This window comes from Oncorhynchus masou, chromosome 1, assembly GCF_036934945.1.
Source record: "Oncorhynchus masou masou isolate Uvic2021 chromosome 1, UVic_Omas_1.1, whole genome shotgun sequence".
Taxonomy (NCBI): Eukaryota; Metazoa; Chordata; class Actinopteri; order Salmoniformes; family Salmonidae; genus Oncorhynchus; species Oncorhynchus masou.
This window is the reverse complement of record NC_088212.1, coordinates 2,765,565-2,791,010: the sequence shown is the minus strand read 5'-3', so window position 1 is coordinate 2,791,010 and position 25,446 is coordinate 2,765,565. Positions and strand designations below refer to the sequence as shown.

At 46.2% G+C, this 25,446-nt stretch overlaps 2 protein-coding genes across 8 annotated transcripts in view; both read right to left on the bottom strand.

The window, feature by feature from the left end:
- mtmr12 (myotubularin related protein 12) overlaps positions 1-6,461 on the bottom strand; it is a 38,471-nt gene extending 32,010 nt beyond the window's left edge. The window contains exon 1 of the mRNA XM_064928966.1: positions 6,288-6,461. Coding sequence (XP_064785038.1) covers positions 6,288-6,359 — 72 coding nt within the window. The 5' untranslated portion in view covers positions 6,360-6,461. The remainder of the gene's footprint in view (positions 1-6,287) is intronic.
- A 1,019-nt stretch (positions 6,462-7,480) lies between these two features.
- The window catches only part of zfr (zinc finger RNA binding protein), a 60,586-nt gene continuing 42,620 nt past the window's right edge, over positions 7,481-25,446 (bottom strand). For 3 of the 7 annotated variants that reach the window (XM_064928426.1, XM_064928667.1, XM_064928509.1), the window contains exons 12-21: positions 23,794-23,954; positions 23,379-23,553; positions 19,527-19,747; positions 18,347-18,497; positions 17,371-17,533; positions 14,273-14,364; positions 13,221-13,316; positions 11,984-12,095; positions 11,717-11,814; positions 7,481-9,457 (exon numbers count right to left, since the gene is read on the bottom strand). In XM_064928426.1, coding sequence (XP_064784498.1) covers positions 9,272-9,457; positions 11,717-11,814; positions 11,984-12,095; positions 13,221-13,316; positions 14,273-14,364; positions 17,371-17,533; positions 18,347-18,497; positions 19,527-19,747; positions 23,379-23,553; positions 23,794-23,954 — 1,455 coding nt within the window. In that variant the 3' untranslated portion in view covers positions 7,481-9,271. Of the gene's footprint in view, positions 9,458-11,716; positions 11,815-11,983; positions 12,096-13,220; positions 13,317-14,272; positions 14,365-17,370; positions 17,534-18,346; positions 18,498-19,526; positions 19,748-23,378; positions 23,554-23,793; positions 23,955-25,446 lie in introns of those variants that run through there. The other 4 variants (XM_064928586.1, XM_064928757.1, XM_064928871.1 and 1 more) reach the window with 2 other exon arrangements.

Here is a 25,446-nt window from a genome sequence, read left to right as displayed (position 1 = left end):
ATTCAAAAGGATGTCCTTTAAATGTATACAATTAACCACGAGGATGAGAAAGACAAAATGTGATGACATGTTTATGTTATTTTCTCTTGACAACAAACAGGGAAAGTCTGGTTTTGAAATGCCTTCTAGCTAGCTTCTGGTTCTGTGTAAAGCAGTGACCACAGACAGGGCTCACTGTAAAGCAGTGACCACAGACAGGGCTCACTGTAAAGCAGTGACCACAGACAGGGCTCACTGTAAAGCAGTGACCACAGACAGGGCTCACTGTAAAGCAGTGACCACAGACAGGGCTCACTGTAAAGCAGTGACCACAGACAGGGCTCACTGTAAAGCAGTGACCACAGACAGGGCTCACTGTAAAGCAGTGACCACAGACAGGGCTCACTGTGAAGCTGTCAACATAGATAAGGATCCTTTTAAAGCTATGGGCTACTGGTTTCCTCATACATCTGCCACTTCTGGCCTCACAGAGGAAGTCAACTATTGCTGTATTAGTAACAGCAACCCTCCCATTTGTATCTAAAGTCACAGCTAGGCCTAGCTAATGTGAGAGTCAAATATAGCCCTATATTGAGTCAGCGATAACAAAACAAGCCTACAACATATTAGCCATTATTCAGCTTGGAGCCTGGCCAGAAAGTAGGCTACTCCTCTTTGTAGTAAAACAGAGTGCCATTAGTAGCTCTATATTCAGTTACATCCCTTTCATGTTAACATGTTTTTCTGCCAACTTACTTTCCACCAAACGTAGCGGAATAATGGTCTTGGGCTGTTTTTCACAGTTTGTGCTAGGCACCAGTAAACGGAAATCTCACCACTACAGCATACAATGACATTCTAGACGATTCTGCACTTCCATCTTTGTGGCAACAGTTGTTTGGAGAAAGCCCTTTCCTGTTTCAGCATGACAATGCAGCCATGCAAAAGGTCCATAAAGAAATTATTTGTCAAAATCGGTGTGGAAGAATTTGACTGGCCGGCACAGAGCCCTGACCTCAACCCCATCGAACACCGTTGGGATGAATTGGAACGCCGACTGTGAGCCAGGCCTAATCGCCCAACATCAGTGCCTGACCTCACTAATGCTCTTGTGGCTAAATGGAAGCAAGTCCCTGCAGCAATGTTCCAACATCTAGAGGAAAGCCTTCCCAGAAGAGTGGAGGCTGTTATTAGCAGCAATGTTCCAACATCTAGTGGAAAGCCTTCCCAGAAGAGTGGAGGCTGTTATAGCAGCAATGTTCCAACATCTAGTGGAAAGCCTTCCCAGAAGAGTAGAGGCTGTTATAGCAGCAATGTTCCAACATCTAGTGGAAAGCCTTCCCAGAAGAGTGGAGGCTGTTATAGCAGCAAAGGGGGACCAACTTCATAGTAATTCCCATGATTTTGGAATGAGAGGTTGAGACGAGCCGGTGTCCACATACCTTTGGTAATGTGGTGTAATTAACATTGCCCAAAACACCAGTAAATACTATGCGAAAGCAGTATTAGGGAACAACAACATCAAGGCAATAGATGACTTGGAAGATAAACACTACAAACGTATACAGTTGATTACAACATTTTGTCTCATGTTATCAAGATGTGTGAGAGTGTAAATCAGCTCTTCGTCTGAACTTTGAACCCCCATCATGTTGCTGGCTGCTCTTCGTCATAATCAAAACGGTAGTTGGCGTAGCAGGCAGCCCAGTAACCTAGTGGTCAGAGCATTGGGCCAGTGACCAGCAGGTAGCCTAGTGGTTAAGAGCGTTGGATTAGTAACCAGCAGGTAGCCTAGTGGTTAGAGCATTGGGCCAGTGACCAGCAGGTAGCCTAGTGGTTAGAGCGTTGGGCCAGTGACCAGCAGGTAGCCTAGTGGTCAGAGCATTGGATTAGTAACCAGCAGGTAGCCTAGTGGTTAAGAGCATTGGACTAGTAACCAGCAGGTAGCCTAGTGGTCAGAGCATTGGACTAGTAACCAGCAGGTAGCCTAGTGGTTAAGAGCATTGGACTAGTAACCAGCAGATAGCCTAGTGGTTAGAGCGTTGGGCCAGTAACCAGCAGGTAGCCTAGTGGTTAAGAGCATTGGGCCAGTGACCAGCAGGTAGCCTAGTGGTTAAGAGCATTGGGCCAGTGACCAGCAGGTAGCCTAGTGGTCAGAGCATTGGGCCAGTAACCAGCAGGTAGCCTAGTGGTCAGAGCATTGGGCCAGTGACCAGCAGGTAGCCTAGTGGTCAGAGCATTGGGCCAGTAACCAGCAGGTAGCCTAGTGGTTAGAGCTTTGGACTAGTAACCAGCAGGTAGCCTAGTGGTTAGAGTGTTGGGCCAGTGACCAGCAGGTAGCCTAGTGGTCAGAGCATTGGATTAGTAACCAGCAGGTAGCCTAGTGGTTAGAGTGTTGGGCCAGTGACCAGCAGGTAGCCTAGTGGTCAGAGCATTGGATTAGTAACCAGCAGGTAGCCTAGTGGTTAGAGCTTTGGACTAGTAACCAGCAGGTAGCCTAGTGGTTAAGAGCGTTGGATTAGTAACCAGCAGGTAGCCTAGTGGTTAGAGCTTTGGACTAGTAACCAGCAGGTAGCCTAGTGGTTAAGAGCGTTGGATTAGTAACCAGCAGGTAGCCTAGTGGTTAGAGCTTTGGATTAGTAACCAGCAGGTAGCCTAGTGGTTAGAGCTTTGGACTAGTAACCAGCAGGTAGCCTAGTGGTTAGAGCTTTGGACTAGTAACCAGCAGGTAGCCTAGTGGTTAAGAGCGTTGGATTAGTAACCAGCAGGTAGCCTAGTGGTTAGAGCTTTGGACTAGTAACCAGCAGGTAGCCTAGTGGTTAGAGCATTGGATTAGTAACCAGCAGGTAGCCTAGTGGTTAGAGCATTGGACTAGTAACCAGCAGATAGCCTAGTGGCTAGAGCGTTGGACTAGTAACCAGCAGGTAGCCTAGTGGTTAGAGCTTTGGACTAGTAACCAGCAGGTAGCCTAGTGGTTAGAGCATTGGACTAGTAACCAGCAGGTAGCCTAGTGGTTAGAGCATTGGACTAGTAACCAGCAGATAGCCTAGTGGTTAGAGCGTTGGACTAGTAACCAGCAGGTAGCCTAGTGGTCAGAGCATTGGATTAGTAACCAGCAGGTAGCCTAGTGGTTAAGAGCATTGGACTAGTAACCAGCAGGTAGCCTAGTGGTCAGAGCATTGGACTAGTAACCAGCAGGTAGCCTAGTGGTTAAGAGCATTGGACTAGTAACCAGCAGATAGCCTAGTGGTTAGAGCGTTGGGCCAGTAACCAGCAGGTAGCCTAGTGGTTAAGAGCATTGGGCCAGTGACCAGCAGGTAGCCTAGTGGTTAAGAGCATTGGGCCAGTGACCAGCAGGTAGCCTAGTGGTCAGAGCATTGGGCCAGTAACCAGCAGGTAGCCTAGTCGTCAGAGCATTGGGCCAGTGACCAGCAGGTAGCCTAGTGGTCAGAGCATTGGGCCAGTAACCAGCAGGTAGCCTAGTGGTTAGAGCTTTGGACTAGTAACCAGCAGGTAGCCTAGTGGTTAGAGTGTTGGGCCAGTGACCAGCAGGTAGCCTAGTGGTCAGAGCATTGGATTAGTAACCAGCAGGTAGCCTAGTGGTTAGAGTGTTGGGCCAGTGACCAGCAGGTAGCCTAGTGGTCAGAGCATTGGATTAGTAACCAGCAGGTAGCCTAGTGGTTAGAGCTTTGGACTAGTAACCAGCAGGTAGCCTAGTGGTTAAGAGCGTTGGATTAGTAACCAGCAGGTAGCCTAGTGGTTAGAGCTTTGGACTAGTAACCAGCAGGTAGCCTAGTGGTTAAGAGCGTTGGATTAGTAACCAGCAGGTAGCCTAGTGGTTAGAGCTTTGGATTAGTAACCAGCAGGTAGCCTAGTGGTTAGAGCTTTGGACTAGTAACCAGCAGGTAGCCTAGTGGTTAGAGCTTTGGACTAGTAACCAGCAGGTAGCCTAGTGGTTAAGAGCGTTGGATTAGTAACCAGCAGGTAGCCTAGTGGTTAGAGCTTTGGACTAGTAACCAGCAGGTAGCCTAGTGGTTAGAGCATTGGATTAGTAACCAGCAGGTAGCCTAGTGGTTAGAGCATTGGACTAGTAACCAGCAGATAGCCTAGTGGCTAGAGCGTTGGACTAGTAACCAGCAGGTAGCCTAGTGGTTAGAGCTTTGGACTAGTAACCAGCAGGTAGCCTAGTGGTTAGAGCATTGGACTAGTAACCAGCAGGTAGCCTAGTGGTTAGAGCATTGGACTAGTAACCAGCAGATAGCCTAGTGGTTAGAGCGTTGGACTAGTAACCAGCAGGTAGCCTAGTGGTTAGAGCTTTGGACTAGTAACCAGCAGGTAGCCTAGTGGTTAGAGCATTGGACTAGTAACCAGCAGGTAGCCTAGTGGTTAAGAGCGTTGGATTAGTAACCAGCAGGTAGCCTAGTGGTTAGAGCTTTGGACTAGTAACCAGCAGGTAGCCTAGTGGTTAGAGCATTGGGTCAGTAACCAGCAGGTAGCCTAGTGGTTAGAGCATTGGACTAGTAACCAGCAGATAGCCTAGTGGTTAGAGCGTTGGGCCAGTAACCAGCAGGTAGCCTAGTGGTTAGAGCATTGGACTAGTAACCAGCAGGTAGCCTAGTGGTTAGAGCGTTGGACTAGTAACCAGCAGGTAGCCTAGTGGTTAGTGCTTTGGACTAGTAACCAGCAGGTAGCCTAGTGGTTAGAGCATTGGACTAGTAACCAGCAGGTAGCCTAGTGGTTAGAGCATTGGACTAGTAACCAGCAGGTAGCCTTGTGGTTAGAGCATTGGGTCAGTAACCAGCAGGTAGCCTAGTGGTTAGAGCATTGGGTCAGTAACCAGCAGGTAGCCTAGTGGTTAGAGCTTTGGGTCAGTAACCAGCAGGTAGCCTAGCGGGTAGAGCATTGGACTAGTAACCGAAAGGTTGGTGGATTGAATCCCCGAGCTGACCTGGTACAAATCTGTCGTTCTGCCCCTGAACAAGGCAGTTAAACACACTGTTCCTAGGCCTTCATTGAAAACACTAATTTGTTCTTAACTGACTTGCCTTGTTAAATAAAAATAAATAAAACACAACCCATTGGAGAGCTTGATAAGAGCAGCCACTACACTCTAAACAGCGATGAAAACATCATCGGGGATTTCTTATGAGATACTGTGTCACCGAAGCTGTTCAAACATTCACTAAATATTGTAGAGCCACTGCTTTAATCCTGTGCATGTCCACGTTTCTCCTGTTAGCATTACATTAAAAAGTCAGCTTCCTATAAGCTGGGATGTCATTCAGAGGACACACAAGACCCCGAACTTGCCTGCTCCGCTTACCACCTAAGTTTATTATGTAGCTGGGTTAATAAGTGTTTGGGAGTCAAACTGCAGCCCATCAGCCATTACTTTGCCACACGAATATGGACTACTGGGTCCGTCATGTGATGTTCATAAAACTACGACTTCCTGACAGTGGAATAACAGTATGTTACGGTTTCTTTCATGGGATTTTGACTAATCATTCATTGCTGAATGACTGCTGTTCTGTAGCCTACGCTGTGTTGCGTTCTTGAATATAATAGATATATATCTTGCCCATGTTAAATGCCCTATAAAAAAATATGTTGGCTTCTGCACTTTCTGCTTCGGCTTCCCACGGAAGTTGTGCTGTTCCCATATGTCCACACTTCAGATACGATGTAGGCAACAATGTGCTCAATCGTCATTGCGATTCCCATACCGGATAATAACTAAATCTACAATGATTTCAGATGGTGTTTTACGGATAGAGATAGAAACATTATATTGCATGTTTATATTTTCTAGTTTGACTAACTATTCCATGCAGATCTGACAGATGAAATGTCACACAAACTCAATGTAAACTACATTTGTTTTTTAAAGGCTGAGAAACAGGAGTTAACAATGTATCTTGAACTGCCTGTAAAAAGACTCGTCACACAAAAACAAACACTGTTACAGTTGCCAGGGTGTCTGCTGCCAAAATATTACCGGGGGAAATAAAGCACGATATTTTATATTCATTCAAAACATGACGAGACACACTATTCTCCGGACTGTGTTCCAGGACAAAACCGTCATATCGGATGGCAATGCTTGTTTTTCTTAAACTATGTTTAGCGGGCTACGAGCGGCTTTCCAGTGCCCACAACCCCGCCCCAGTCATGTTACTCAGATAGCAGTAATACTAACTAGTCCGTATCAAATAAAGACAGCCTTTTTTTTATCTCTCTCTCTCTCTCAACATGCATAATCGCGTACACTAATAAAGCACAATTTAATTTTAAAATATATAACTTACCTCGGGCGTCACATAAGAAACAAACGAAGGTTTGGCAGACTTCCCACCAGCGCTCCCTAAACTACTCAACATTTCTAGAACTTGTAGTTGACAACTATCTATTTTCTCTGCCCCCTGAACCCAGGTGCAAATAAGGGGCCAAAACAGAAGAATAACCTGCTTTAACAGAACCCGCCCATCGAACATCCGCATTGGCCTTGTGCCAAGGAGGCCAAAAATGATTTTCGTGATTCTATTGGATGTAAGGTCTGTCGGTCTTGTATTTATGCCACCTCCCATTCCCCGTTTGGGACGGGCCGATACTGACAGAGGCGAAGCGAGAGGATTTCATCCATCCACAAATCTGTCAGTTTAAGTGAGACAAACCCTTTTAAAACATTTTTTGTTATATTGCGGTCTATGAGAATTGTCAAATTTACTCAGGCTTACTGGATCACATATATACGTCTCGCAAAATGTTTGTTACAAATGTACTGAAATAAGTGGATGCGTTTCGCATTCAGGCAACTTTGAGAAAAACGACTTCGTTGTGCATGTTGGGCACACGCGTATCTGCCCTCTCATTGGCTAGAATGGTCCCACCTGATCTCACTTGCCCTCAAATCATGGAGGACATGGATTCTCGTGTGAGAGCGGTCACTCGGGAATCTGGTCAATACTATAGGTCATCTTTGATGAACCATCCACTTGAATTTTTGCTGATCTGAATACAGTACATAATACACGCCTCATTGCTAGTGTGTCTAGTGGTCATAGCTTGGTTATAAACTCGATCCTGGGCTGCTTGGTTATATACTTATAGCTTGGTTATAAAACTCGATCTTGGGCTGAAATTTATTTTTTAAACAAAACAAAATTACCATTTTGTTTCTTTGATGTGGCAAGTGGTGCACTTGATTTCATGGTCTGTCAGCAGAGGAAGCAGGCTATGGAGATCGCATTGTGTGGTCTTCCTGTTTTTGAAGGGATAAAAGAACTGTCCGTCTAACCTCACTCATCATATCCTGTTGGGACACCGTCAGTAAACGGTCTTCTGCACAGAGGGAAATCTCTCTCTGGTTCCATGTGGTTCCATAAAGCTACCGGGGGACTTCATACAGCTGAACATGAAATGTGGAAAGTGTCGCCACACCTTGGACGTGTATGTATATCCCTGGAAATAGGGAGCTGAGACCCAAACAAACCCCACTTAGTCCAGAAGTCCTTCATTCAGGACATGCCTTTATTCCGACCATGGTAGAGTGGAGGTACTAAGACAGACAGAGAGACAAACAGGCACAGAGCACGAAAGGCTGACTGACAGGCAGCACACGAGGAGGAGGAGAGAGAGCCAGACAGCCAGAGAGACCGACCGAGAAGGGAGGAGAGAGAGCCAGCCAGCCAGAGAGACCGACCGAGAAGGGAGGAGAGAGCCAGCCAGAGTACTTTTGTTTATCAATTTCACTTGCTTTGGCAATGTAAACATATGTTTCCCATGCCAATAAAACACCTTGAATTGAGAGGCAGGCAGACAGAGGGAGAGAGAGGCAGAGAGGGAGAGACCGAGAGAGAGGCAGAGAGACAGACCGAGAGCGAGGCAGAGACAGGCTGACAGTCAAACATTAAATGGATCTACGTTTAAAACAACAACGTTACGCTCGTCTTTTTTTTAATCCAATCAGTTTTTCATTTTCTATACATTATTCAAAAGAACTATATGTACGCAGCGTTAAACCAAGATTTGGGGCAAGCCAATAAATGTCCCATTATAATCTGTTAAACCAAAATGTTAAAAGCCATAATACAAATAACAAAATCTGAAAGCACGTCCGTGAGTTCTTCCAAACTAAAACACTTTGATCTATTGCAAGATTATCATAGGTATATATAGATATATTAGAGAGAGCTACGTTCAAAACAACAAATTAGGAATCAGTGTTTTCCCTCAGAAATGTAGTACAAACACCACAGTTAAGGAGCCTGTGTTAAACACCAGAACACGCTGGCCGTAACAAAACAACAATGGGACTGTAGCTTTTACACTACTTTTAACAAGCATCATGACACTTAAAAAGAAGATCATATTCAAAATTACAGTTTTTAGGAAAATAAAACATTTACTGGTGACTGATCGAATTATGTGCTTCATAAATGGGTATTTAAATTTACTAAAAAAAACAGCCAACACTGAATATATGCAACTAGAAATAACATGCATGTGATGCATCAACATTTACCGTAGATCTTCCTGATCTAAAAAACAACAACTGGAACAAAAACAGATCTCACTCTAGTTTACGTTTTCGTAACTCGAAAAAGACTGGAAAGTCTGTAACACAAAATAACAACAACAAAAAAAGACGGACAATCAGTCTAAAAGGGAGAAGGTTGGGAAAAGGAAGCCCCGTTGTCGTGGTAACTTCTACTGGAGAAATAAAAGGGGGGGGGGGGTAGAATCAGCTAGGAAGGAGATGTTTATAGGTTCTAACCACAGGTCATATCAATCGCTACCAAAACAGAACATCGTGGACAAACTGGGTACTGCATTAGGCCTATTCAGTCAAACTGGGTCGTATTCATTTGGGACCAAAAACGAAGAAAACAGACTGACAATAGAAATGCTCAGCCCCCCCCCCCAATTGCAAAATGTTTAAAAACATTCTGTTACGTGCCCAAATGAATACAACCCTGATTTACTCATGGCTTACAGGACCAGGCCCTGTCCGATGTTGGTCTTGAGCATTGACACAAACCCACCTGTAGTAGGTGACAGAAGTGCATAGGGCTCGTTCCAGGCAGACGACATTGCAGTGCAGTGCATCAACCAATGGTTGCACGCCACGTTATCCATCATCAGAGTGCTATACGGTGGTTAGCGCTCATCTTAAAAACACACATCCAGGTGTTGTGAGATTCCGGCAGGTGACTGCAATGTAGTCAGCCTGAAACGTGGCCACACACACAGACGCACACAACTTTAAATTAATTTTGTGGGGGGGCAGGTCCTAGCAGCTGCTGTCGAAATCCTTCTTGTCTTTCTTCCCTTCACCCTCGAATCCGTCCGTTCCGTCGCTGTTGTCGCGGCGACGCTTGCGGTTGTTGCAGACGTTGAAGCGAGGGTTCATCTGGGGCAGTGGGTCCATGCCCAGCACCTTGTGGATCTGACGGAAGGCGAGCAGCCGCAGAGCAAACTGGACAGAGACACAGTTGGTCAATAGAAGACATTCCCTCTAGCAGACGGAGAGTTATCTACATACAGCACCTTATATTTACGGAGTACCTCAAGAAATGTTTTGTATTTATTTATTTTTTTAAAGAAGGAAAAAAAAAAAAGTAGGTATGGTGGCCAATACCTTACACCCATAATGGTATATTAAACTTTACATATGGCCAGTACCTTAGATTTTTGATCAGTTACACCATAAATGTAAAAACGCATCCATTTCAAAGACGTTACTGAGTTACAGTTCATATCAGGAAATCAGTCAATTAAAATAAATTCATTTAGTAAATCTTAAATCTAAATTAAATCTACAGATTTCACATGACTGGGAAGACTGTTGGTCACAGATACCTTTAAAAAAAGGTCAAGGGCGTGGATCAGAAAACCAGTCAGTATCTGGTGTGGATCAGAAAACCAGTCAGTATCTGGTGTGGATCAGAAAACCAGTCAGTATCTGGTGTGGATCAGAAAACCAGTCAGTATCTGGTGTGGATCAGAAAACCAGTCAGTATCTGGTGTGGATCAGAAAACCAGTCAGTATCTGGTGTGGATCAGAAAACCAGTCAGTATCTGGTGTGGATCAGAAAACCAGTCAGTATCTGGTGTGGATCAGAAAACCAGTCAGTATCTGGTGTGGATCAGAAAACCAGTCAGTATCTGGTGTGGATCAGAAAACCAGTCAGTATCTGGTGTGGATCAGAAAACCAGTCAGTATCTGGTGTGGATCAGAAAACCAGTCAGTATCTGGTGTGGATCAGAAAACCAGTCAGTATCTGGTGTGGATCAGAAAACCAGTCAGTATCTGGTGTGGATCACCATTTGCCTCATGCAGCGTGACACATCTCCTTCACAGAGTTGATCAGGCTGTTGACTGGCCTGTGGAATGTTGTCCCACTCCTCCTTAAATGGCTGTGGATGTTTCTGGATATTGGTGGGAACTGGAACAGACTGTCGTACACGTTGATCCAGAGCATCCCAAACATGCTCAACGGGTGACATGTCTGGTGAGTATGCAGGCCACGGAGGAACGGTGACATTTTCAGCATCCAGGAATTGTGTCCAGATCCTTGTGACATGGGGCCGTGCATTATCATGCTGAAACATGAGGTGATGGAGGCGGATGAATGGCACAACAATGGGCCCCAGGATCTTGTTACAGTATCACTGTGGATTCAATTTCCATTGATAAAATGCAATTGTGTTCGTTGTACGTAGATTATGCCTGCCCATTACCATAACCCCACTGCCGCCATGTTCACAACGTTGACATCAGCAAACCGCTCGCCCACACACACACACGTCTGCCATCTGCCCGGTACAGCTGGGATTCAGCCGTGAAGAGCTTCTCCAGCCAGTGGCCATCGTCCTGAAGCATTTGCTTTTGTCTGGTTACAAAGCTGATCTGCAGTCAGGTCAAGAACCCTGGTGAGGACGACGAGCACCCAGACGAGCTTCCCTGAGACGGTTTCTGACAGTTTGTTTAGAAATACTTTGGTTGTGCAAAACCCACAGTTTCATCAGCTGTCCTGGTGGCTGGTCTCAGACGAGCCAGCAGGGGAAGAAGCTGGATGTGGAGGTCCTGGGTTGGCGTGGTTACATGCAGTCTGCGGTTGGGAGGCCAGTTGGACGTATTACCGAATTCTCTAAAAGGATGTTGGAGTTCTGTGAAATGACGTTGGAGGTGGCTTATGGTAGAGAAATTAACATTACATTTTCTGGCAACAGCTCTGGTGGACATTCCTGCATTCAGCATGCCAAATGTTGAGACATTTTGTGGCATTGTGTTGTGTGACAAAACTGCACATTTTCGAGTGACCTTTTATTGTCCCCAGCACAAGGTGCCCCTGTGTAATGATCATGCCGTTTAATCAGATTCTTGATATGCCACACCTGTCAGGTGGATGGATTATCTTGGCAAAGGAGAAATGCTCCCTAACAGGGATGTAAACACATTTGTGCGTATAGAATATTTCTGGGATCTTTTATTTGAAACTTTACATGTTGCCTTTATATTTTTTGTTCAATTTATTTAATACATTATATTTAGAGTACCAGTCAAAAGTTTGGATACACCTACTCATTCAAGAGTTTCTTTATTTTTTACTATTTTCTACATTGTAGAATAATATTGAAGACATCAAAACTAGGAAATAACACATATGGAATCATGTAGGCGTGTCCAAACTTTTGCCTGGTACTGTGTACTCTGACACGTGTCTGTCAGTACCTGGGCACTTGAGGTGATGTCCTCTCGGTGCTGCTCCTCCATGGCTGTCAGGGTATCAGTGGGGTTCTTCTCACACGGGTCGACCAATCCCGGGCCACCTAGAGGACAACCAAACACACCTATCAGCACTCTGCAAATGCCAACACACCATTAACGCCACCCAACTCCGCGGAAGTCTGATACGATCATCAACAAAAAAATGTCTCCCATGATGCCATGCGAAATAGTCTGCTATAAGAGTAAAGAAAAGAAATCGGTTAGACTAACCGGGGAGCAGAATCCCAGAGGAAATACATTCAAAGACTCGTCTCAGTGCATCGCCTGGGCTCAGGGGGCCAGAGGCACTGCTAATGGTCTTCTCTACCAACAGCTCCATGGCCTGGAGAACAAGGGAAAGAGAGGGGATGGAGGAGGAGCAGAGGGGATGGAGGAGGAGCAGAGGGGATGGAGGAGGAGCAGAGGGGATGGAGGAGGAGCAGAGGGGATGGAGGAGGAGCAGAGGGGATGGAGGAGGAGCAGAGGGGATGGAGGAGGAGCAGAGGGGATGGAGGAGGAGCAGAGGGGATGGAGGAGGAGCAGAGGGGATGGAGGAGGAGCAGAGGGGATGGAGGAGGAGCAGAGGGGATGGAGGAGGAGCAGAGGGGATGGAGGAGGAGCAGAGGGGATGGAGGAGGAGCAGAGGGGATGGAGGAGGAGCAGAGGGGATGGAGGAGGAGCAGAGGGGATGGAGGAGGAGCAGAGGGGATGGAGGAGGAGCAGAGGGGATGGAGGAGGAGCAGAGGGGATGGAGGAGGAGCAGAGGGGATGGAGGAGGAGCAGAGGGGATGGAGGAGGAGCAGAGGGGATGGAGGAGGAGCAGAGGGGATGGAGACGTTTAAACTCCTCATTGAGTGAATCTGAAGAAGTATTTTGGATCTGTCCTTGCCACCTCACGTCAGGGAAAGAAGACACGTTTTACTACTGAGTTGCAGCCAGTGTGTTCGTCCCAAGTTAACACATCTACTGTTCGACACTCGAACGCATGAACTTAAAGGGATAGTTCAGGATTTTGTCAATGAAGCCCTTTTATCTACTTCCCCGGAGTCAGATGCACTGGAGGATACCAGTTCTGCGAGCCAATGCTAACTAGCGTCAGCGCAAAGACGAAGTCTACAGGAACAGCGAACGTGCTAGCTGTTCCCAACAACTTACAGTCATTGCACTAACGCTAGACTCTTCCTTCAAACTGAACAAAGACAAAAAAAAATGGTATCAACAAGTTCATCCAACTTTGGGGAAGTAGATAAAATACTTCAATGCTAAAATCCCCAACTATCCCTTTAATTAATGGTCATTTTCCCAGACATAGATTCCTCGTCCGGGACGAGAAACAATTCAATGGACTGGGCTTCATCTGTGTCCAATACAACGGCCCATTAAAGTCCAACACTTCTCTCACAACATGTAAATAAATAAACTCATGAGACAGTTGTCGACTCTAGCGTTAGCCTGATGATAAACTCACCCAGCTGGGGAAGGCGGACCATGTGGGGACCCTCTGACAGAGGTCACGCAGGATACGAATAACAATCACACAGGACTGGAGTCCGTTCGCTCTAGCCTTGTGGAGCAACAACACGTTTAGTTTAGTGATAACAGACGGGAGCAGACAGACTATTATAGGGTACATTACAACAGGTCTGTCATAGAGGGCCAAACACTACTGTACACAATGGAAGCTTGTGATAGGTTGATTGAAAACTCAATTAATTAATTGTCCGTAATTGGTTGGAATCAGCTGCCATTTCCAGGAGTATTTCACCTCATAACATTAGAAAAAAAGAGAGCTCACAGTTTGCAAGATGAAACAAGAAAAAGGTTTACATTTCCTTGTCATCTTATAAACCCTGACTTCTCGAGTTGATCAAGTGTTTGACAGAAGCGTCAGGTACAGAATTTGTGTTTGTAAAGAAGATCAAGGTTAGGGACTGTGAGAGGGGAGGGAATCTGCTTTACCTGTGCGTTAGCTTTTTCTGCCATTGCAGCGACACAGTAAAACTAAAAAAAAATCTTAAAAAAAAAAAATCAGATGTCCCGTTTCTCTCAATCCCTATTCTTCTATTAAAAATAAATACAAAAATCACAAGATACTATAATGCTCAACATGGAAGCTCTTATCAGATCTTATGCAAAGATATCTCTGCAGCCTTATGGAATCATGTTTTACTGACAATCTGGAAAATAATGAAATCATACAAGGATGCCAGTTTTTTTTTTTTTTTGAAAATTATAAAAAAATTACCATACTAAATTTCAACAATAAATATAAAAAATAAAGATTGAATATTCAATCTGGTTAGATTCTTTATCATTACGTGTGTGGCATCATTGAATTTATCTTTTTCAAACAATAATTCAACTGTTATCAGGTATTACTGTGTTGTTGTTGTTGTTGTGGGAAGTGTTAAAATTCATTATTAAAATTCCTTCATTAAAACAAAATTCAAAACAAAGGAATCAAAAAAAATATGCATCTCATAAGGCTACAATAAGAAAGTAAGATGGATGTGTCCGAACCTGGAACCACTTAGCGTGCCGCAGAGCCGCCAGAGCGGCAAGGCATTTTAGCCTGTCCAAGACGTCCTCTGGGTCTTTCACCAAGGTTACATCTAAAAACGAATGAGTCCAATTGTCAAAATGGTGGTCGGTTGAGGTGGAACGGGTGTTTGACCAGGTAGAGCAAGACGCATTAACAAGAAGATACAAACACATTGCCACACATACCAAGACAGGGTTTCAGTAGGGAACCAGGAAGTGAACATCCTGACCTCATTTGGAGATGTAGAGTGTCATGTATGTAACGTTAGGTTTACGCTGGTGTGAGGTAAAGGGAAGGTGAATTACGGGACGTAAAATGCTAAACAAAACCTTGAGAGAATAGAAGCAGGATGAGTGACGGGAACCACCAGAGCGTCAACAGCCTGATCATTATCTAATTCAGGCTGACCTAGTGTCGGCTGGTACCAACAGTTATTCATTTGATCGAGTAACTGAACTGTATGTAGGCCTATTGTTATCATGTGCTGAAATGTAAGCCTTAACAGAGAAGTTTCAAATCTCAAAAACTGAGATATAACGTTTGTTTGTTCTTCAAGTAAGCAACGTTACGCCAATCATTTGTCACTTTCAGTCTTAGATCTTCTGAGATGACACTGTACGGATACTCTAGGGGGATTCCAATGGGTCGTTACTCTGGGCCCTGGCGCATTACTCTGGGCCCTGGTAACTAATAACAGAAACAAAGGAGAGAGGTCAGAACAGGAGTGTTAACTGAGCTGACGTCTAACAGTGGCATGGCAATGATAGGTGTGGCAAAGTGTTTGGGTGGTGGGGGGGGAAACCTTGGTCAAAAATCCTTCCGGAGGAGCTGGTTGGCTGGGGGGCGAGGTTTGAACCCTCACAGATACTGGAGATGTATTTTTTGAAAGATAAAACAATTAAAAAAAGAACAGAGGGCTTTGGGGACTGAACTGGTAAAGAAAACTACAAATTATGTTGCAGCAGAAAAACTACAAACATGGAAGCTCCCAGCAGAAAAAAGAAGGGTTAGATCGGACATCGTTGCATGCATAACTGGCTGGATTAAAATCAGTAGGTTGGGCATGAAACCAACAAACAGATACATCACACTAACTGTATACTGCTCTGCAGTACCCGGGTCCAACCACAGTCTGCCAAAGCCTTCATTCCTGGCCTACTGAAGTCTACTGCAGGCTGGCCACACAGCGTCCCCATTTTGCACCTTTATGCTGAAGTGTGCACTTGCCCACTTTCTGAAACTGGATTTAACAAAATGCTGGATGGATACCCTCTCTGGGCAACTCCAATCCTTATGCTTTCAAATCCACTTTCTGAAACTGGATTTAACAAAATGGTAGATAGATACCCTCTCTGGGCAACTCCAATCCTTATGCTTTCAAATCCATTGACAGAGTGTGCAAGTGCACACTTCTGGAATAGGGTGAGAAAAGAAAAAAAAAGTTGGCACAACAAAACATAAGAGGCGTGCTAGATAGATACAGGAGCTTAGCAACACTCACTCCCACCCCTCCATTGTCAACGAATGCAGAGAATGGATCACTTGATCAATAGGGCTTTTTCACGTCATATCTTTTTTTGGGGGGGTTTGTTAACAGCATGATTAGCTACAAAACAAGGACAGATCTGTCTGTGCATAGGCTTCTGTGTGGAGGGGGACACCAGTTCACTCAGGGAGCATGTAAGAACAGATCACCTCCTCGCGACCAGACCAACATAAGATTTGTTTCCTGTGGGGATGTGTGAACCCATTTCTTGTCTTTGTGTTCTAGAACAGTCTGTGTTTTAGAACAGTCTGTGTTCTAGAACAGCTTGCCAGTGTTCTAGAACCATCTGTGTGTGTTCTGTAACAGTCTTCTGTAACCCTGTTCTTTCTGCTCTTCTCATTTGGCCTAATCCTAACCTGACAAAACGCCCGCTCAACTCAAACTTCCGCTAAAAATCTCTCCAGCAACATCAATCTACGCACGATTTGTGCAGAGCTTTGAGTTGTGTGCACGTTTCGTAAGTCAGGATCCGGTGCCTCGCCGCTTCCCCTTCCCAATGGGTCTTTCATTTCTTTGTAATATCTGTAGAGAATAACGTTCCTCTGATGTATATAGTTCTGATCTAAGAGAGCTAACGATTGACCCGGGGTGGGAGGGTTTATCGTAGGTGTGACGGTGGAACAAACGCCCCTGGGAATACAGGAAACAAAAATTAAATCTTACCTGGGAACTAAAAACTAGTCTGAAAATGCAAACACTGTCCATGCTTTGTTTTGTAGGGGACAGCATTACAAGACGCACTGAAGGAGAGTTCCAGATAGAGTAAGAGCTACACTGGTGGCACGAGGAACAGTCAAGACTTCACCACGACTGCTGAGCTCTATCCATGACTAGAAAGTCAAGTTTCTACAAAGACGTTTTTCAATGTTGAGCCTTTGGTATATCATTCAGGTTGGTTTTAAGATACAAAATTACAAGTCAAAAAGATGGCTTCTCTGCCTTCAAAAACAGGTCTCTTGGACAATCTGAACGGATCCCCAAAACTTTAGTTCTTTGCATACTTCCCTTTAAACACGGTTTATGATATTCCGTGAATTAAAACTACAGAGTATTGACAATTTAGCACTTCTCTAATCCCAACGTTTAAAAAACCTTAAAATATATATATATTTTTAAATCACTGAATATTGGGCCTAGAATTCCTAAAGGCCTTTTGAAAGCACACCGTTTTATGATGACCGATCATCTCATGTCATGACAGAGCTCAAGCGCTTCATTGGTTGAAGTTGAAAACGATAACTGGAGTCTATAAAAATGACAAAACGGTGAGAAAGGCTCAACAGGTCAAATCTGAACTTCGTGCCAGGGCATACAGCTGGAAGTGCCACCAGGGTAGGTCTCCTCCGATAATGAATCTTACAGGGTGCATTCATTCAGGTACTGGGTGAGCGGCAAACTTTAAGACCATTGGAGAAACAGGATCATTGAAATAGTCCCAAAATGTGCAAACCCCACCCTGAACACACTAATGCACCCATAGTGGCAGAGAGAGAGAGAGAAAGGAAGGAGAGTGGGCGATGTCTTTCCAACCTCCGTCCCGTGGCGGGGGTGTGGTAGGGGTCTCCTCCTCCTCTCGGATGCTGGGGGAGGTCAGGGTGATGGTGACTGTCATTTTGGGGTCAGCTCCAGACGCCAGGATGATGGAACAGTTCTCGATGGAACCCTTCACCTCGTACTTCTCTGGGGTCACCACCTGGAGGGGAGGGAAGAAGAGCGAGAGAGGTAAGTGTGTGGGTATCATTGGTGTGTGTGTGTGTATATATCGTTAGGGTGTGTGTGTATATATCGTTAGGGTGTGTGTGTGTGTGTGTGTGTGTGTATATCGTTAGGGTGTGTGTGTGTGTGTGTGTATATCGTTAGGGTGTGTGTGTGTGTGTGTGTATATCGTTAGGGTGTGTGTGTGTGTGTGTATATCGTTAGGGTGTGTGTGTGTGTGTGTGTATATCGTTAGGGTGTGTGTGTGTGTGTGTATATCGTTAGGGTGTGTGTGTGTGTGTGTATATCGTTAGGGTGTGTGTGTGTGTGTGTATATCGTTAGGGTGTGTGTGTGTGTGTGTGTATATCGTTAGGGTGTGTGTGTGTGTGTGTATATCGTTAGGGTGTGTGTGTGTGTGTGTGTATATCGTTAGGGTGTGTGTGTGTGTGTGTGTGTATATCGTTAGGGTGTGTGTGTGTGTGTGTGTATATCGTTAGGGTGTGTGTGTGTGTGTGTATATCGTTAGGGTGTGTGTGTGTGTGTGTATATCGTTAGGGTGTGTGTGTGTGTGTGTATATCGTTAGGGTGTGTGTGTGTGTGTGTGTATCGTTAGGGTGTGTGTGTGTGTGTGTGTATCGTTAGGGTGTGTGTGTGTGTGTGTGTATCGTTAGGGTGTGTGTGTGTGTGTGTGTATCGTTAGGGTGTGTGTGTGTGTGTGTATCGTTAGGGTGTGTGTGTGTGTGTGTGTGTGTGTGTGTGTGTGTGTGTGTGTGTGTGTGTGTGTGTGTGTGTGTGTGTGTGTGTGTGTACCGTCAGCTGCTTGGGAAGATGCTCCAATATGCGGCTGAGCAGGTTCTTGGTGGGTTTCTCTGAGCAAAGCAGGACCAGGTTGACATTGTTGTCTCCACAGAGCAGCAGTCCTTTAGCCAGGACCCCCACCCTCATCACCCCCTTCAGAGCTCTACAGGAGGGAGGCGTTCATTAGGTATCTAATGTTAGAAAACAGACCGAAACAGAGCAGCACCCCCGTCCTCATCACCCCCTTTCAGAGCTCTGAGGAGACAAACATTCAGGGTTGAGTTTCCCCAACCTTCCATCCATCTATCCCCCACTCATCCTTCCATCCATCTATCCCCCACTCATCCATCTATCCCCCACTCATCCATCTATCCCCCACTCATCCATCTATCCCCCACTCATCCTTCCATCCACCCATCCCCCACTCATCCTTCCATCCCCCACTCATCCTTCCATCCATCTATCCCCCACTCATCCTTCCATCCATCCATCCCCCACTCATCCTTCCATCCATCCATCCCCCACTCATCCTTCCATCCATCTATCCCCCACTCATCCTTCCATCCCCCACTCATCCATCCATCCATCCCCCACTCATCCATCCATCCATCCCCCACTCATCCTTCCATCCATCTATCCCCCACTCATCCTTCCATCTATCTATCCCCCACTCATCCTTCCATCCCCCACTCATCCATCCATCCATCTATCCCCCACTCATCCTTCCATCCATCTATCCCCCACTCATCCTTCCATCCATCTATCCCCCACTCATCCTTCCATCCATCTATCCCCCACTCATCCTTCCATCCATCTATCCCCCACTCATCCTTCCATCCCCCACTCATCCATCTATCCCCCACTCATCCATCTATCCCCCACTCATCCTTCCATCCCCCACTCATCCATCCATCCATCTATCCCCCACTCATCCTTCCATCCCCCACTCATCCATCCATCCATCTATCCCCCACTCATCCTTCCATCCCCCACTCATCCATCCATCCCCCACTCATCCATCCATCCATCTATCCCCCACTCATCCTTCCATCCATCCATCCCCCACTCATCCTTCCATCTATCTATCCCCCACTCATCCTTCCATCCATCCATCCCCCACTCATCCTTCCATCTATCTATCCCCCACTCATCCTTCCATCCACCCATCCCCCACTCATCCTTCCATCCTCACCGGTCTTGGGGAGTCTTGGAAACCTCTTTTGTATCCTTGTCCTCCCCAGTAGTCTCCTTGGTCTTGTCCTGGTCGATGATGATGTCCGAGACCAGTTTGAGGGCTCTCTCTGTGATAGAGACGATCTTCTGGATGGCCTGCAGCTCGTCCTCAGAGGGGTAGATGGTCGCGTGCTTCGTCATCACGTAACGGTCGTCTGATGAGTCCGGCCGACGGGGAGGCTGCGAGGTAAAGCACAACGAAAGGTCTCAATGCCACCACAGTGGGAAGGAAGGGGGTTAGAAATTCTTACCATATAGTCACTGGATTCTAAGGCAATAGCTAAAGTATGTGTCGTGGAAAATCCTGTGTTTTACTGTTTAAAATAATTGTCTCTTGTTATATGCTAGTGTTTTTTCTAACCTCACACAAACTTGTCTTTGTGGGACTTAGCCATAAGATTGGGCGTGTAGCTAAGATCCGTTTAGGTGGGACTGCAGCATGTGACATCCCGTGGGTTTACTATCTGCAGGAAGTCAGCTGTGTGGCACCTTGCAGGAAGGAGCAGTGTGAACCGACAAAAACGCCGTTATACGGTCGAATCTTCTTAATATGCACAAACAAACCGCCTTTTAAAAACTCTGTTCCGCCCGTTTCCACACATCTGCTAAACCGCCAAGAGGTTTTATCCTATAAAAGCAGAGACCCGACTATGTCCCGACTATGTTTGTTAAGCTTTCAACTGAATCACTTTTGGCAGTGATTAATTCATTCATTTTTGCAAATCTTAAAGGTTGTTGTAAGAGGGATCTCCAGTCTCCCTCTTCCTGTAGAATTGCTACGACAATTTAGCGACGAGGATGGGATGGCTAACTCCGCTTGCTGATTGCTCCACAAGGAGACAAAACTGCAAGGGAGTCCACACCAACTAAAAACAGAGCAGAAAAGGGACCCGCCTCGGACCATTCTCGGACAGGTGAGACCGATATTATTTTAAACATCACAGAAAATCCTGTTCTGGGAACAGTTGTGCACGAGGTATTTTGTTGTATCAAAAGATACCCCTAGTTATAAACTTTGTTGTAGCAGAGTTATTTCTGAATAGGAGAAGTCCTAGAATCTTTCATTAGGAAATCATAATTCTAGGGCAAACATCCTGTTGATCTCCAATTTGGATATTTTCGTTGAAGCAGAAGTCTCCTGGTCAGAGACCAGGGGTTGTGTTTCTCTGTTGAAGCAGAGAAGTGGTCATGGGATGACACGGTTGTGAGTTGTGATCCCAGGGTACAATCCTGAGATAAGAAAATATTCCTATTTCTGCAGCTAAGAAAAACAAAAAATAATAAAAAATAAAATGTATTAAAATCAGTGTACTGGTAAAACAGAAGGTTATGATTGGGAAACCAGCTGTAAATGTAAAACCTACATGGGAAATTTGGATAGGAGAAACTACCATGTGGCTATAACATTTAAAATGACATAAAATATATATATATATATTTTTTTAAAGTGTGTGTTTGGGGGGGGACTCGTTTGAATTATAAGAATTCAATTGAATTAAAAACACTTGTGTGTATAGTGGAGTTTCACAATGGGAGCCAAGAGCAGCATGGAAGAACATTGCCTGTCCGACGTCCCGCTGACTGGTGAAGGAAAAATGGCAGATAAATGGGGCATTCTGGAACATTCTGGAACATTCTGGAACATTCTGGAACATGTACCGCTCCGGCACAAAGTAACAGATTTTCCCTTAAAAAAGGCACATCGAGTGAAGTTTTATTAGCAGAGTGTAGAAGAACTTAGAGAAGTTTGAGGAAACTAAGAAAGGAAAGTTATGTCCATTTTTTTTTAAATTACTTTTTAAAATTTATTTTACTAAGCAACTCAGTTAAGAACAAATTCTTATTTACAATGACGGCCTACCCAGGCCAAACCCTCCCCTAACCCGGACGACGCCGGGCCAAAATTGTGCGCCGCCCTATGGAACTCCCAATCACAACCGGTTGTGATACAGCCCGGGATCGAACTCGGGTCTGTAGTGACGCCTGTAGCACTGCGACGCAGTGTCTTAGACCGCTGCGCCACTCAGAATGGATTGGGGTAAGTTTAGAAAGTGGGAGAGGGAAGCTGAAAGACAGTCGGACAGGAAGTTAAAGGAATAATGGTGAGGGGAAAGTAAGAAGAAGAAACAGACGGAGGAAGAAAAGGAGAAACCGAGATGAAGACTTCCCACCATTTATTTTACCTTTATTTAACTGGGCAAGTCAGTTAAGAACAAACTCTTATTTTCAATGACGGCCTAGGAACAGTGGGTTAACTGCCTGTTCAGGGGCAGAACCACAGATTTGTACCTTGTCAGCTTAGGGGTTTGAACTTGCAACCTCCCGGTTACTAGTCCAACGCTCTAACCACTAGGCTACCCTTATACCCCTGTATCCACTGCACCAGCCCTGGTTGTCTTACAGCAACTTGCTCAGCCATCTCCTCCACCGCAGCTCTACCAGCAGACCGAGGAGTCCTCAGAGGCGGCCCACAAGCAGTGGAAATCCGTTCTCCTCCACTGCCCACATTGAGTCCCGTTCTCTGGTGTTGGACTCTGGCAACTTAGTCCACCATCGACGTTGACCCCTAATCACGCAGCTAAGTCCCTCACCCCCAACGACCAGAACATGTAAAAAAAGGGGGACCCGAACACAACCTTTCTCCAGGCACCTCTGGTAACGTTCCCTAATCCACGACCTGCGGATGGCGAAGAGGGCCATGACAAGTCTACACGCTCATTCGACATCCAGAAGACGAAATGAAAGACACTGCTAAAGAAGGTCTTACAAAGGGACGCTGGTGTTTTTAACCACACAGCTATTTAAGATGGCCCGGCGGTACAAGCCATCTGCAGGCTGAGATCGCGCACATTTGCGGGGTATCATGATGAGGCTACGATGGTCGGACGTGGAGGGAGGCTTCGATGAAAACTACCAATAGGATGAGAGGAGGGAGCCTATCAGACCCAACTGGCTACAATGTGTGATCGCATAAAATAACATTACCCCACCCATGACCGATTGGGCAGCAGAAAGCTAGAGAGTCGTTGGAAGCCTACAGACAGACTGGAGACCTGCTACCGTAAACATAGTGGGTTTAAACCAATGACTGATGACCACCGCAATGATGACTAAACCCCGTCCTGACCTCCCCTGTAGACCAGGTCTATAAACCCCTCTCCATTACTGAATGCTGACCGGGAGCTGTTAGTTGATGGTTCCGTCCAAAAGGCCACCCGTTGGTGGGCCCCATTGGGGATAAGACCCTATCTGAGCAGACAGGAAACAGTCGCTACAGCTGTCGATAGATACTCTAGAGTCCAAAACTGCCATCGCATATCTCTCAGCTCTGGTTGCAGAATTGTTTACACTGACTAAGGTGTGAATTCTAGCTAAGGATAAAACCGCTAGCATTTATACTGATAGCAGATACACGTTCCGGTGTTGGTGCACAATTCTGTAACGCTGTGGAAGCATTGTGTGTTCTTTACTTCATCTGGTGAGATGATTAATCACTAATGATTTTCTCTAAAACTGATAGCGAACCCCCCCTCCCTGTCGACCAGGTCTATAAACCCCATCCTGACCTCTCCTACGAATCTCCACATGGTTTTACATTGTGTTTCTGATCTGCAAACCAGGCGAGACAGAAAGAAGTGTCCCTTGGGGCCAGAATTACTAACAAGTCTGAAAGGTTTATTTTACAAAACCGTTGATTTGAGTGGAAATATATGGTAACTGATTAAAAATGGGTTAATTTGTGTAGAGTGGCTGCTTCGCCAGAGGTTCTGGGACGTGTCCAGTCAGTACATGGTGAGAACCGCTGTCTTACCACGGGTCCCTGTGGCTGAGGGATGGGCATGCCAGGCCGAACCCCCAGGAGACCAGGTGGGCCAGGGGTCCCCTGGAGGTATGGTCCGTCCCCTGGCATCCTGGGGCCCCCACGCCTGTCGTCCCAGTGGTGCTGCTCCTCCATACGACGCCAGTACATCTCCTCCTCATAACGTCTAGACACAGAGAGCGAGAAAGCGAGAGACAGAGAGACAGAGACACACAGACAGAAAGAGCGAGAGAGACACAGGCAGAGAGAGAGAGACAGAGAGAGACACACACACACACACAGGCAGAGAGAGAGAGAGAGACACACACAGGCAGAGAGACATTCATTTTTGGGAAGTATTCACTCAATTGGCATGAGCTAGAGAGACAGAGTTGGTGGATATTAGTATACTGTGTGTGTGACCCACCCTATCTCGCCATACCTCATCTCCATCCTCCATCTCTCCTCTTCCTCTCGCCTCCTCCAGTACTCCTCCTTCTGCATCTGTTTCCTCATCTTCTCTTCCTGGATCTTCCTGGCTCTGATAGAGGGCTTCACCTCCACCTGTAGCTCCGGGTTCACCTTTTTCTACAAGGAACAAAGTAGGGGGACCGCGTTATTGTGTGCCCATAATCGCAGGTCTGAGACCAGGGTTTCCTCAGTCAGTTGGTTATTTGAATCAGCTGTATAGTGCTAGGACACACCTCCATGTTTTCCTACGGAATTAGTTTCATGACAGTGATCAACTGGTTAAAAAAAGTGACTCCACTAACTCTATACTGCAGGCGGTGTCTCCTGTCCTTCAGTGACTCCACTAACCTCGTACTGCAGGTGGTGTCTCCTGTCCTTCAGTGACTCCACTAACCTCGTACTGCAGGCGGTGTCTCCTGTCCTTCAGTGACTCCACTAACCTCGTACTGCAGGCGGTGTCTCCTGTCCTTCAGTGACTCCACTAACCTCGTACTGCAGGTGGTGTCTCCTGCCCTTCAGTGACTCCACTAACTTTATACTGCAGGCGGTGTCTCCTGTCCTTCAGTGTCTCCACTAACTTTATACTGCAGGCGGTGTCTCCTGTCCTTCAGTGACTCCACTAACCTCGTACTGCAGGCGGTGTCTCCTGTCCTTCAGTGACTCCACTAACCTCGTACTGCAGGCGGTGTCTCCTGTCCTTCAGTGACTCCACTAACCTCGTACTGCAGGTGGTGTCTCCTGCCCTTCAGTGACTCCACTAACTTTATACTGCAGGCGGTGTCTCCTGTCCTTCAGTGTCTCCACTAACTTTATACTGCAGGCGGTGTCTCCTGTCCTTCACTGACTCCACTAACTTTATATTGCAGGCGGTGTCTCCTGTCCTTCAGTGACTCCACTAACTCTATACTGCAGGCGGTGTCTCCTGCCCTTCACTGACCCCACTAACTTTATACTGCAGGCGGTGTCTCCTGCCCTTCACTGACCCCACTAACTTTATACTGCAGGCGGTGTCTCCTGCCCTTCACTGACCCCACTAACTTTATACTGCAGGCGGTGTCTCCTGCCCTTCACTGACCCCACTAACTTTATACTGCAGGCGGTGTCTCCTGCCCTTCACTGACCCCACTAACTTTATACTGCAGGCGGTGTCTCCTGTCCTTCAGTGACTCCACTAACTCTATACTGCAGGCGGTGTCTCCACTAACTTTATACCGCAGGCGGTGTCTCCACTAACCTTATACTGCAGGCGGTGTCTCCTGCCCTTCAGTGACTCCACTAACTTTATACTGCAGGCGGTGTCTCCTGCCCTTCAGTGACTCCACTAACTTTATACTGCAGGCGGTGTCTCCTGCCCTTCAGTGACTCCACTAACTTTATACTGCAGGCAGTGTCTCCTGTCCTTCAGTGACTCCACTAACCTCGTACTGCAGGCGGTGTCTCCTGCCCTTCAGTGACTCCACTAACCTCGTACTGCAGGCGGTGTCTCCTGCCCTTCAGTGACTCCACTAACTCTATACTGCAGGCGGTGTCTCCTGCCCTTCAGTGACTCCACTAACTTTATACTGCAGGCGGTGTCTCCTGCCCTTCAGTGACTCCACTAACCTCGTAC